The 13,766-nt window shown below is 43.8% G+C and overlaps 1 protein-coding gene and 1 pseudogene across 2 annotated transcripts in view; both read left to right on the plus strand.

Annotated features, from left to right (window-relative positions):
* The window catches only part of LOC149316638 (tenascin-R-like), a 539,652-nt gene that overhangs the window by 505,303 nt on the left and 20,583 nt on the right, over nucleotides 1-13,766 (plus strand). For both annotated transcript variants that reach the window (XM_089515968.1, XM_089515969.1), the window contains 3 exons: nucleotides 99-242; nucleotides 928-1,058; nucleotides 2,938-3,070. In XM_089515968.1, coding sequence (XP_089372094.1) covers nucleotides 99-242; nucleotides 928-1,058; nucleotides 2,938-3,070 — 408 coding nt within the window. The remainder of the gene's footprint in view (nucleotides 1-98; nucleotides 243-927; nucleotides 1,059-2,937; nucleotides 3,071-13,766) is intronic.
* On the plus strand, nucleotides 5,265-6,186 carry LOC149316639 (uncharacterized; annotated as a pseudogene).

Genomic DNA, 13,766 nt, shown 5'->3' on the forward strand with positions numbered 1-13,766 from the left:
TATCTGACAAGAAAGCCTCTCTTATTCCAAATGGAGCCCACATTTTAAAAAAAAGTTAAACAAATCTCATATTTAGCACTATCCACCTTTTGTTTCAGTTGCAGGAGAGACTATTTTAGTGGATGGTAGCAATCAAGAGTATCAGCTTACCAATTTGCTCCCCAGTACTAGCTATGGAGTCACCATGTATGCCACCAATGGGCCTGTCATCAGCAGAACCATCTTCACTAATTTTACCACTTGTAAGTACAGCATACCTTTCTGCTTGGGGGGGAATACATTCCTAACAATTTACAAATTGTTTCCAAAGAAGGAGTGTGTAGAATAACTATTGGCTGGCATGGATAATTCACTGTTTCACAATTTTTTTTGCTGCAAGTCTTAAGTTTGTTTTTGCTGCATTTCTAGGAGCCTTACTGCAATTCAAAAATAAGACAAGACACAGTGAGATAGAAGTGGCTTTCTGCCTCGCCCCCCACATGATGTCATAGTACTTCTATTCTCCCTGCACAGGAAGATGGTTGTAAAAGCGTGCCTTTTGCCAAATGGATTTTTCCAGCACAACAGAAGGCATGCTTTTACTATCGTCTCCTTTGGGAAAAGAACAGAAGTGCTTTGAGGGCATGCAGAGAGGTAAACAGAAAGCTGCTTCTATCTTGCTGCCTCTGGTCTAATTTTTGTATTTCATGAATCTTATTCAGGAGTTATTTCATCAGCCATCAAAGAAGAGTGCTTCACAGTAGAACTGGCCAAGTTCTTCAGGACTGACTTGGGGCTTTTGCTGCTCTCCATGAAGCTGAAGAATCTGGTTAATAACTTTTTTGTCCAGAATTTGGCCTTCTCTATGCAATTGTTTTTAAAAGAGCATTCATGCATACAATATATACCAGTATGCTGATATTCTGATTTCTTTCCCAATTTTTGCAGTTTTGGATCCTCCATCAAATCTAACAGCAACTGAAGTGACTCGGAGGAGTGCACTTCTTTCCTGGCTGCCTCCTATAGCTGAGATTGAGAACTACATCATGACCTATCGGTCACCTGACGGAAGCCGCAAGGTGAGCCTCTACTCCAGGAACTCTTTGAAGGGGAGGACTCAGTCAAATGATCTTTAGGCTTGGGCTTCCTGCTTTTTTGTTTTTCATTAGAGGGTAGTAATTCTAGGGAGAGCTTCATCTCGCTGTTCATACTTGCTTCTCCCCATGTTAATGTAGTAGGCATTCACCACCACCTCCATTTAATCACTGGTGATCCCAGAAATAAAGAATCATACATTTGGCTCAATATAGCTATACAACTACATAAGAGATTAGATTTGGTTATTTGCTGACATCTCAAAGAGATAAGAAACCGATTTAGAGTGAAAGTATGAGTTTTAAGTGTCATCCAGTTCTACCTCTGTTTCAGATATTTTGATGTTTTTTATCTTGTATTTTATATATTGTATTTTGTATTCCATTGATATGGTCAGCTGACTTGTTAGAGTGAAAGTAATTCTGCTGCTTTAGATCACATGAGTGATTCTGGCTAATCTTGGATCACAAAACAAACACTTACGTAATACTGTAAGATATATGAGCAGTGTGCAATTAGTGGCACACCCAATGCAAGGGTTCAGGGATCATTTCTACTATGCGGAGGCCTATATATGACCCATAGACATGAGAGTCCATGACAGAAGGACAGGAATGAGACAGAAGGATGACTGGTGAGGGTAATAGAAACTATGAAGTTTATCGCACAGGCCCCTGGAATGGGATGTGTGCGTTACAAAAGAGGCTGGGATGGGGCTGGAATGAGTGGGGGACGCATTTTACCGCACACAGTAACTCCCCGTTCCGTTTCCTTCCCTTCTTTTCCATCCCCCATCCGTTCTACAGGAGGCAATTTTTGAGAACTGTTCAGCAAGCGTTCTCAAAAATTGCCTCCTGTGGGATGGATGGGGGACGGAAGGGAATGGAGACTTTTGTGTGCAGTAAAATGTGTCCCCCCACTCGTTCTGCACTCATTTCCGGCCCCTTTTGTTCCATCCCCAATCCATCGCGGTGCAATAAACTCTTATATTTCAATGGAGACAGTGGGTGACTAGTTTTAAAAACTTTAAAAGTTTACATCCTGTGCCTAGATCAGCAGCAAATGATGGGAAAGGGCAATGCAATAATCTCCTAACTCTGTTGCCAATTTGAACTCAGATTATTGGTCAGACTGTGTAATGCAGCACCAAAATATATTTCTTATTAGGAGCTTTTCTACAAGCTTGTCAGACCAGCACAGTCTCATAGAACTTCAGTGGTGGGCACAGAGAAAGAGAAAGAAATCCAAGGAATGCAGAGCCTCCATAAAGAACTCAAGGAACCACTTTTTACTTACAAGTGATAGTGTGTGCTTCTTAATTTGTATAAAGATCATGAAGCAGACTGTATGCTTCCCAAATCCATCTCTTGTCTAGGGGAGGGGTTGCTTCCCACAGGGCTTCAGCAGGGAAATCTCGTCATTGCTCAGACCAGGGAGCTTGAGAATTTTGTAGGACTTTAAATTCCAACAAAAATTTCAAGTTTACTGGTCTGTGGCACAAAGCAGTTCCCCCACTAAAGCGTGCAGGAGGCAACCTCTCCCCTAGGCAGGAGGTGGACTGGAGAAACATATGCCCTGCTTCATGATCTTTATAGAAATTAAGAAGCCCACGCTATCTGTTCTGACTGTTATAGGAAGTAGCATCTTCAGTGATGTGGCTTGTTTTCCCAATAATCCTGTCTTTTTTTGTCAAAGCCAAATTCCTACCTGATACATTGTAAACTCAAGACTGAAATCCTAATAATAATAATAATAATAATAATAACAACTTCCACATTCTACTTCCTGATTCTTTATATTCCTCCACATACTTCTCCCCTGCTGATCTCTTTGTTTCCCATCTTGTTTAATGGCTGTATCCAGGAGCTGATTGTGGATGCAGAGGACACTTGGATCCGCCTAGAAGGGCTTTCAGAAAACACAGAATATACAGTGCGCCTGCAAGCAGCCCAGGATGCTGTAAGGAGTGGGTTCACTTCCACCATATTCACAACAGGTGAGACATCCACATCATCCACATGTGTTCTTTCATTATTTACTGTAGCAATGATAGCCACAACTACTTTCCACTGGGATCTCATGAGGAGTTTGACTTTTTAAAAGGGACTGTACAGATTTATTTTCAAGATTTAAAGAAGTAATAACTTGGCTTGTTTCAGTTGTGACATAGATGAATCAATTGAGAACTTAACATACAGCTAGAACTTCCATGGACACTCATGTTCTTGGGACAGACTTGTTTTTGATAACTGACACACCTTGCATACATGCACACCCCTCACATTCACACATAACGACAGAAAGAGACCAAGACAAAGAGAGTGAAGTAAAAGTAAACATGGGATAAAAAGATGGAATTCAAACCAGAAGTTTACCAGAGTAGATAGTGGCACTATGATTAGCAATTGGATTCACAGACAGCCTGAGGAAGAGGCTGGCATGCTGTTCAGCTATTTGTACAAACCACTTACATGTGTACAAATATATTTCAACAGCATGGATGTTAAAGGGATCCTTTTTGTTACTCTTTTATTTATTGTTATTTAAAACATCTGTCAGCCACACTTCACATATGGTTTCAACAGCAGCGTGCAGATAAAACATTAAAATGCTACACAAAAATCAGCTTTAAAAAAACAAATAAATCACAGCAGGTGGTTGAAATCCACCATAAAAGCACAAAACAAAACTATACCTGGGCAAATTAAAGGGCTTACACTTGGCACTGCAAAGCAAATTGAGAGAGCTCCAGAGATGGGGTGCCTCAAAAGAAAAGGCCCCATCACAAATGCCTTCATATGGCATGGGGTCATGGCACAGGGCAAGACCTCTGAGACCAATCTGAATGCCTATGCAGGTTCATATGCAAGCAGGCAATTTGATAGGGACCTTTGCCCCTCCAAATGGTTTGCGCTGCCACCCCCTCCATCTCTTACTATTGGCCAACTTCATATAGATGTTGAATAGCCTGGGAGACTGAAAAAAAGTGTGGTACACCACAGAACAGCCCTAGGACCACCAGCCATCAAAATAGGAGGAGAACCGCTATAATGCAGCACCCCACTCAGACAGCCTGTACAGAAGTTAGGTGGAAGTTGCTGCAAAGTGAGGGTAAGCCAAGAATAAAAGACTCCTGCCAAAAATAGCAACAGCATTTCAAGCTTCTCCTCTCATTCCACCCCCTCCTAGTAACATCTACTTTACTTTACCCCATGTCCTGATGTCCCATCAGACATTTCTAAGGGACCCCTGCTTCCCTTTCTGGACTGAGCTCTTTCAGGACTGGGCCTTGACTCAGCAGGCACTGTTTCTGTCAGGGGTTAATAGCTGACAGAAATGTTTAGATGTGTGGTGGCCATGAGCAATTAGCAGCCGGAGAAGAAGCAGATGAGTTTCAGCTGTGCAGCATGGCAACACAGAGTGTACAAGGTCATTCTACTGCCAGAGTGCAGGAAGCCTGTAATGTAAACATGTGTCTGCCTAGACACGGGGACAGTTTTCTGGGTGGCACAGGAAACATGTAACAGCCATGAACGGAAGAGGCTGGGTTTTAGGACCGCATGGCATTGGGTCTATATAAGCTCAGAATCTACTGTGAGTGGTTGTGGGTTGTTAGAGTGGAGTTGCTAGTTTGGTGTTGGATAATTAAAGCTGTAAAAGTCGCTGGATAATTGGTTTGCGGTTAGCTCACTTGTAAATAAAGATAACCACTGTTTGGGAGCTCCACTTGTCTGTCGTTTATCATCCAAGGCCTGGGTGAGGTCGGACAGCTCCCGGTGACCTGTATCCTTTCTGGAAGACAGCTGCACTGCTACACAGAAGCTGGAAACAACTTCCAGGATACTTCAGTTTGCTCTGCTATATCCTGACAGTTTCATCCAGCACAGTTGCCTTGCCTGCCTGAGGTATAAGGCTGGGACTTCTACAGGAAACTCACCAGACAACATCCAGATTTATTAGCTACCTGTCCTTTTTGTTTGTTTGTTTGTTTTTCTTTTCCTGTTCCTGTCAATTTAATAGGAAGCATGTTTTGTCCTGAGGGAGATGGGCATATACAGAGTCAGGGGACAGCCATTGGTGTCATTCAAGGCAGAGGTAGATACGGAGAGAGGAGACAATTAAAACACCAAGGAAGAGGGGAGCTCAAGAGGGTGCTTGTGGTCCCCAAGCTGTCTCCCAGTCTAAATAGTATGGATAGCCTTGATGACAGTCTCCCTGGGTTGAAGCTACTGCTGCTGAATGCCAGGTCAATGAAAGGTAAAACAGCTACCATTCAGGACCTGATCCTGGAAGAGCAAGCTGACCTGGCATGTATAACGGAGACCTGGTTGGATGAGGATGGAGGAGTTAATCTATCTCAGCTTTGCCCACCAGGTTTCTCTGTGCAGCATCAGGCGAGATCTGGAGGGCGAGGAGGTGGAGTTACAGTGGTATATCATGATTCCATCCCCCTGACCAGATGCCCCCTCACACAATCTACGGGTTTTAAATGTGTTTATTTAAAATTGAGTAGCTGGGACAGAATGTACCGCCCACCCCACTGCACAGCAGTCTCCCTTCCTGAGCTGACTGGGGTGGTCTCGAGGTTGGTATTGGAATCTCCATGTCTATTAGTGCTAGGGGACTTCAACATCCATGCTGGGACTTCCCTTTCAGGAGTGACTCAGGACTTCATGGACTCCATGACAACCATGGGTCTATCTCAAGTAGTATCTGACCCTACTCATGCTGTTGGGCACACTCTGGACCTTGTTTTTTTGTGCTGGGTGAGATGATGATGATCATGGTGTGGTGGAACTCTCCACAGTTCCATTATCATAGATAGATCATTATTTGGTCAGGTTTAGACTTACTGGGACTCAGAACCTCTGCAGGGGTGGGGGACCGATTAGGATGGTCCGCCCCAAGAGGCTGATGGATCCGGATGGATTCCTGAGGGCTCTTGGGGAGTTTCCTGTCACCTTGGCAGGAGATTCTGTTGAAGCCCTAGCCAGCCTTTGGAATGGGGAAATAGCCAAAGCGGTGGACACAATCGCTCCTGAGCATCCCCTCTCATGGAGTGGAGCCAAACCAGCCCCCTGGTTCTCTAGGGATTTGATGCTGATGAAGTGAATGAGGCGGAGACTAGAGCAACGTTGGCAGAAGACTCGGAGTGGATCTGATCGAATATGGGCTTGAGCCTATTTGAAAGCCTACTCTATGGCAATGCAGGCAGCAAAGAAATTATTTTTTCCTGCCAGCATTGCATCTGCAAGGAACCTGCCAGCAGAACTGTTCCGAGTGGTCAGGGATCTTTTACACACACACCCTCAAGTAGAAAATGCAGACCACTTAAAGGCTTGCTGTGAAGAATTTGCATGGCATTTTGCAGATAAAATCACTCAGATTCAGTCCGAATTGGATGCTACAGTTAATACTGTGTCAGTGGATGTAACCTTGGCTCCTGCCGGTCCAGTGTTAATGGATACTTTTCAACTTGTGCAGCCTGATGATGTGGACAGAATCCTTGGAAAGGTAAGAGCCACCACATGTGACATGGACCCTTGTCCTTCTTGGCTTATTAAACAGTGGGTAAAGGAGGTAATCAGTGCCTCCCTACAACAAAGTAAAATTCCATCCTGCCTAAAGGAGGCTGTTGTGAGGCCTCTGTTAAAAAAAGTCATCATTGGATCCCACAATAACGAATAACTATTGGCTAGTGTGTAACCTACCATTTCTGGGCAAGGTTCTGGAACGTGTGGTGGCTTACCAACTCCAGGGGTTTCTGGATGAAACGGATTATCTAGATCCATTTCAATCTGGTTTCAGACCTGGCTATGGAACAGGGACAGCCTTGGTCGCCTTGGTGGATGACCTACGCAGGGAACTAGCCAGGGGGAGTGTGTCCCTGTTGGTTCTCTGGGACCTCTCAGTGGCTTTTGATACCATCGATCATGGCATCCTTCTGGATCGCCTCTCTGGGATGAGGCTTGGAGGTACTGTTCTACAATGGCTCAGTTCCTTCCTGGAGGGGCAAACCCAGAAGGTGGTGCTGGGGGACTCCTGTTCAATCTCCTGGCCATTGATCTGTGGGGTCCCTCAGGCTTCTGTGTTGTCCCCTATGCTGTTTAACATATATATGAAACCTCTGGGAAAGAGGTTGTCCGGAGTTTTGGGGTGCGATGTCATCAATATGCAGATGACATTCAACTCTACTACTACTTCCCACCTCAATCCAAGGAGGCTGTCCTGGTCCTTAACCAGTGTCTGTCTTCAGTAATGGACTGGATGAGGGCAAACAAGTTGAAACTTAATCCAGACAAGACAGAGGTTCTCCTGGTCAGTCAGAAGGCAGATCAGGGAATAGGGATCCAGCCTGTGTTAGATGGGATCACATTCCCCCTGAAGACATAGGTTCACAGTTTGGGGGTAATCTTGAACTCAGCTTTGAACTTGGAGGCCCAGGTCTCTACTGTGACCAGGAGTGCTTTTGCACATTTAAAACTTGTGCGTCAACTGCTCCCGTTCCTTGAGAAGCCAGATCTGGCCATGGTGGTACATGCCTTGGTTACATCCTGTTTGGACTACTGTAATGGGCTCTACATAGGACTGCCTTTGAAAAGTGTTCAGAAAATTCAACTGGTTCAAAGAGCCACTGCCAGGCTGTTAACAGGGGCAGATTACAGAGACCATACAACTCCCCTGTTGAAACAGCTTCATTGGCTGCCAGTTTGTTTCCGGGCACAATTCAAGGTACTGGTTATAACCTACAAAGCCCTACATGGCTCAGGTCCACACTATTTGGCAGACCGTTTCTCCTGGTATGAACCGGCCCAGACTCTGAAATTCTCTGGAGAAGCCCTTCTCTCCATCCCAACACCTTCACAAACACGGTTGGTGGGGACGCGAGAGAGGGCCTTCTCGGTGGCTGCCCCTAGACTCTGGAACTCCCTGCCCAAGGAGATAAGAACGGCTCCCTCCTTGATGGCTTTCCGCCAACAGGTGAAGACCTACCTGTTCAAACAGGCGTTTAAGGGATTATTATAGGGACAGACTGGAATGTTGGACTAGTTTAATCATTCTTTTTAATGTACGTCATTTATTTAATTATTTTTAAATGTTTTTAATTGTACTGTTTGTTTGTTTGTTTTTTAATGCTGTGAAGCTGCCCTGAGTCCAAGTCCTGTGAAAAGAGCGGGATATATATATATATATTCCATGATTCTGCCAGTAGAACTGAGGAATAACACCTAATTGCACAGCATGGGATATGTCTATTTAGACCTTAAAAGATACAATGGAGCACATGCTTTGGACTGTAATTCCTGGGTGGCGGGGTGGGGGGAGGTGACTACAACTTGTGATTCTATCCTGAGTCAGAAAACACAAACAGCTCAGTCAAGAGCTCTCCCTGTCTATCTATTAATGACAGAATAAGCCACATATTCAAAATAGTGTGGAACTCCAAAGCCTGAATGTTCCCTTTGTGCTGAAATTCTAGACCAGTTTATATAACAAATTGTTATCATCCAGGTGCTGGTGCAACTGGGAGATGCAGGTATCTTTGAAGAACATTCTTCTGTAAATACCTTAAGAATGTAAGCAACACAAGAGGATCTCCTGGGTGGAATTGATTCTTCAGAGAGGAATGCTCAAAAGGGGTTGGATCCAATTACATTTGTATCTAGGTTGTTCAAAAGAAATGGCAAAAAGGCAGAAAGGAACCGTCCACATATATAGCAATGAAATCACTCTCTCTGTTTGTATCTAGTAGTCTAAAAGAGATGCTTTGAACTCACTGCAGATATATTCTTCACTGAGGCACATGAAAAGGGCTTTTGAAATGCATGTCAGTTAACAACAAGCAGCTATCAATAGCCACAAACCCCACTTGCCTCACACAGCTATAGATCTGTGGCTTTTGCATTATTCTCCCTTCCACTTCAGTTAGTGTAAAGGATTAGAGTGAGTGTGTTGCAAGGGATGAAAATCAAGGCAGGGCTTTTAGACTGATCTTTCTGGCAGATGAAAAACATATCATTCCTCCCTGTGTAATGCAGTGTAGTCAGGCTTTTTGTTTGTTTGCTTGCTTGGTCTTACTTGGTTGGTGTCTTTTGATTCTGTGCTCTTAGGGACAATATAGTATTTGCCAGACAATATAGTTTGCTGTAATGAGGTCAGGCATTGTAATAAAACCAACATCATTGACAAGCCATAAAGGCTTCAAGGCTATGGGCACAGGGCTGAAGTAAAGTAATGGATAGGCAAATGAATTACAAATTAGTAAATACCCCTCGGTTTGAAATTTGCCTTTGTGATTAACACACCAATGAGCCTTAGGCACAATTCAAAGTGCTGATTTTAACCTATAAATAATAATAATTATTATTATTATTATTATTATTTCTATACTGCTTTTCCGCAGTGATCAAAGTACATAGTAAAATTATTAAAACAACATAAAATTAAAACCACATTACATTAATTACAATATACAATTAAAATCCAATTCATAGGTGTATGTAAGTGAGAGGGAGAAAAGGGGATTGAACATAACTTCAGTGAACATGGGTGAATGCTTGGTTAAAGATTTTAAGTCTCTTTTTAAACAGTTCAAGGGAGGTAATGAGATGGAGCTCCTTGGGAAGACTATTCCAATGCTTGGGGGCCATTACTGAAAAGGCCCTCTGAGAAGTAGTAACATATCTCGAAGTAGGAACTTCGAGCAAGTTCTTCCCGGTTGTTCTGAGAGTGCGGGGCAGATTATATGGGGAGATGCGGTCCTTCAAGTAACTTGGGCCCAAGCCATGTAGGGCTTTATAGGTAATTACCAACACCTTGTATTGTGCTCGGAAGCGAATAGGCAGCCAGTGAAGATCTTTTAAGATTGGTGTTATGTGGTCAAACCAAAATCCCTATATGGCTTGGTTCCAAGCTATTTGAAGGACCCTCAGAGTATTGAGACCATCCAGAGAGGCCCTTTTCTCTGTCCCACTACCCTCTCCGGTGCATTTGGTGCGAACAAGAACAGTGGCTGCTCCCAAGCTATGGAACTCCTTCCCTAGAGAGACCAGGATAGCTCCATCTTTGCTTTCTGTTTGGAAGCAGATAAAAACATCTTATGCCACCAGGCCTTCACATATTGATATGAGTGCTGTTTTGTTTTTCTTTTAAAGACTTGAACATTTTTAAATTTTAATAACGTAATGTTTTTAATTGCTTGAATTACTTAATTGTTTTTTAAACTTTTATATGGTTTTAACTTATACTGTTTTAAATGTGTGAGCCACCATGAGTGGCTTAAGCTGAAATTCAAAACAGACATTTCAGGGATTAAGGCCCAATAATGAACTCTTGTAGGAAAGAGGTCCCCAGACTCTTATCTAGCTGCCACCACCCAGGCTGAACAAGGATGAACTGACAAAATGCACTCACCTGCTTTTGCCACTCTTAGGAGATTATCACACCAGCAAAAAAGACAGGAGCATAGCAGTATGCTCCCATCAATATCACACGATAATGTGAAGATTATCACATGATGTCGAGATTATGCCACGATTATCCCATGAATAAAGAGTTCTAGCACCGTTTTTTATTCATGAGAAATCCCTTCGAATAAAAAGCAGTACTAGAATTCCTCTTTATTCATAGGATAATCACAACATCGTGCAACATTGTGTGATAATGTTCATGTTATTGCACAATATTGCCGGTGTAATAATCTCCTTAGAGAAGAGACAGAGAGAAACTAAGCAGAAAGAAGCTCTCCTGCTAGATAGAATGAGGGGAACCGATCTTATGTGCACACACACAGAGTTGATGCTGCCAGCCACCACTCCCTTTTGCAAGCAAGCTGGCAGTCCTTCAGCACCATCTCCCCTCCCCCCACACACACGCACACCCCTGAAGATGGGGGGGGAATTCCCCACTAAAGTAGTACAAGCTGCACTTCCATGCACAGACTCTCCTGCACATGAAGGAACCTCCCCACTTCAGAAGTCATACAAGGAAGCAACACAGAAACTATTCTGCATGACTGCAGCTTTTTGCATTTCTTCCAAGGTATCAAGCACAGGGAAAACAGAGGCTCTCACACAGAAGGCACAGAAGGAAAACAATGGCTGCACCCTCCTTGTATGTGCACACACAATGCCAGGTCCTGACTTAGAAATAAAGGCAGGCTCCCTCACATGGCCCCTTCTCCTAACCTGTCCCCAATCTTCACAAAAGTAGGAACAGGGAGACATGAGAAGTTAAAAAGATACTGCACACACTTTCCTTTTCACTTGATTTCGCACTCTCAAGGTTCTCCACTGTGCAATGTACTGGTGGCCTCATCTCCTGCTTTTGAGAAGAAGAGGAGAATGCCAGATTCTATCTATCCACCCACTAATAATCCCACACGACTCAGTAACTTGGTAGGAAGTTACAGAGGGGCTTGACTTGCACTTTTTCTAACTCTGACTGCAGAGCTTTTCCCTCCCCTTCAGTGGGAAATGACAATCCAACACACACACACATTAAGCAAGAGTACATGAAGAAAGTGCATGGATAAAGCTTATTTTCTGCTGCTCCAGAGAACAGGACCTGGAACAATGGATGCAAACTACAGGAAAAGAGCTTCCACCTGAACATTGGGAGGAACTTCCTGACAGTAAGAGCCGTTCTACAGTAGAACACACTCCCTTGGAGGATGGTGGAGTCTCCTTTGGAGGTCTTTATACAGAGGCTGGATGGCCATCTGTCGAGGTGCTTTGTGAGCTCCTGCATGGCAGAGGGTTGGACTGGCCCTTGTGGTCTCTTCCAATTCTATGATGCTGTGAGTGGAAAAGATGATATCTTTTAAGGAAAGCTTTTATTCTAAGCAAGCGATCTTACATTAGTAAAAGGATATGTTGTACATGAAGACACCTTCCTTCAGGCTGAGGAATAATTACAAAGGCAGTTTACAGCCTGCCCCTTTGGGGCGGACTGTACCTGCCCCTTTCCCCAATGGATCGGGGCCTCAGCTGCCACAGCGGCAGCCCTGAGGCCCCAATCTGCCGCTTTTCCAGGAAAGAGACGCCCCCGGGCAACCCTAGTACATACATAGTACATACTAGGGTGCCCTTCTGGAAAGGGCCAAAGTTACAAAACAATTTAAGTCATATTAAATCATACAAAGTTAGGAAGAAACATAAACCCTAACATTACTAACTGAACATTCCTAAATCTACTCACAATACAGACATTGTTGTGAGTCTTTGAATGTTCATGGAAAGCTGGAAGTCTGGACTTCTTTGTCCAGCCTACAGCCAAGCTTCCTTAGTGATGGCAAGGCAGGCAGCACCCCTACATCAATCCCAAAGTCTCTCAAGTCACAAGTCCCTCTTGTACTTCACTGCCCCCATGTTTTGATAACCTCTCATCTAGGAAGCATCTCAAAGCTTCCACACTTCTGCCCAAATTGATCATCCTCATTGGTTTCTTGTGATCTCCTACGTTGTTCCTCCACGATGCTCCTACTGTGATGGTGACTCCCTGTAAATGTAACCTAACCCATCACATCATTACCCCTTCATTTAACTGAAGGAGAGGCTATACTTCTCATCTGTGTTGACTAGATGATGGGATAAACCATTATCACAGACCCATTGAACACAAATGATAAAATTGTTTCTTGCTGCTTTTCCACACTGCAGACATGAAGAGGTTTAACACCACTTTAACTGCCATGACTCCATCCTGTGGAATCTAGGGATATGTAGTTTGGTGAGGTATTCAGCCTTGTCTGTCAGAGAGCGCTGGTGCCCCACCAAACTCAAAATCCCAGAATTCCCCAGGATGGAATCAGGGCAGTTAAAGTGATGACCAATGCTTTAATTCTGTAGTGTGGATACACCCTTGGGCAATATTAGACCCATGGATTCATCTGTCTCAGATTTCCCTCAAATGGCATGTATCAACAGATTTTCCATCAGCCTGCTTACTGTAAGCTTTTCAAGTTAAAAACAGAGAGAGAGAGAGAGAGAGAGAGAGAGAGAGAGAGAGAGAGAGAGCAGGTTTTCCTGAAACAGTTTCTGGCTTATTTTATCCCTCTCCACATTTTTATAGGACAGAAGTCCATGCAAGGATTCCTTCCTTCCTCACCCATCTTTCTTTCCTTTTTGTGCTTTGGGGGGGGGGGGGGTTTACCCTATGTGAAGTTTCAATACAGCCAAGTTCTAGTCACCTTCCCCAACAGCTAGTGTCTAATTTGTAAATTAAAAGCTCATGCAGTCCCCCACTGCTTCTCAGCTGCTTCGTCTGACCCAAAACCACTCATTACCAGCTATGTGATGAAACATAATCCTTTCAAATGTTAATTTTAAATTTGAAGTAGAGGTAGCGAAACATTTTTCCATCCAGATGTTATGGCCAATGAGCCCCCTTACCACTGGCCATGCTTGATGGGCTGATGGGAACTGTATGCCAAAGCATCTGGATGGTCAAAGGTTGCTCACCAATCACAGATCAGCACCCCTGCTGCTACATCCATACTTGTATTTTGTTTTGATCTTAGGATTTAGGAGAAGCTAAGGCCTCATTAATCTGACATGTGCTTTTCTCCTTTGCTTTCCTCTGTCTAGAAGACTACCTTCACCCCATCTGCAAAGCCCACTCCTCCATTGCCTTTCTTGAAAGGTCTTTCTTCTGCAGCCCTTTTCTGAACCAGTTCACCTCCACTTCTGTCC

Source organism: Sceloporus occidentalis, unplaced genomic scaffold (assembly GCF_023333645.1).
Source record: "Sceloporus occidentalis isolate IW3139 unplaced genomic scaffold, rSceOcc1.0.p SCAF_3, whole genome shotgun sequence".
NCBI classification, from domain to species: Eukaryota; Metazoa; Chordata; class Lepidosauria; order Squamata; family Phrynosomatidae; genus Sceloporus; species Sceloporus occidentalis.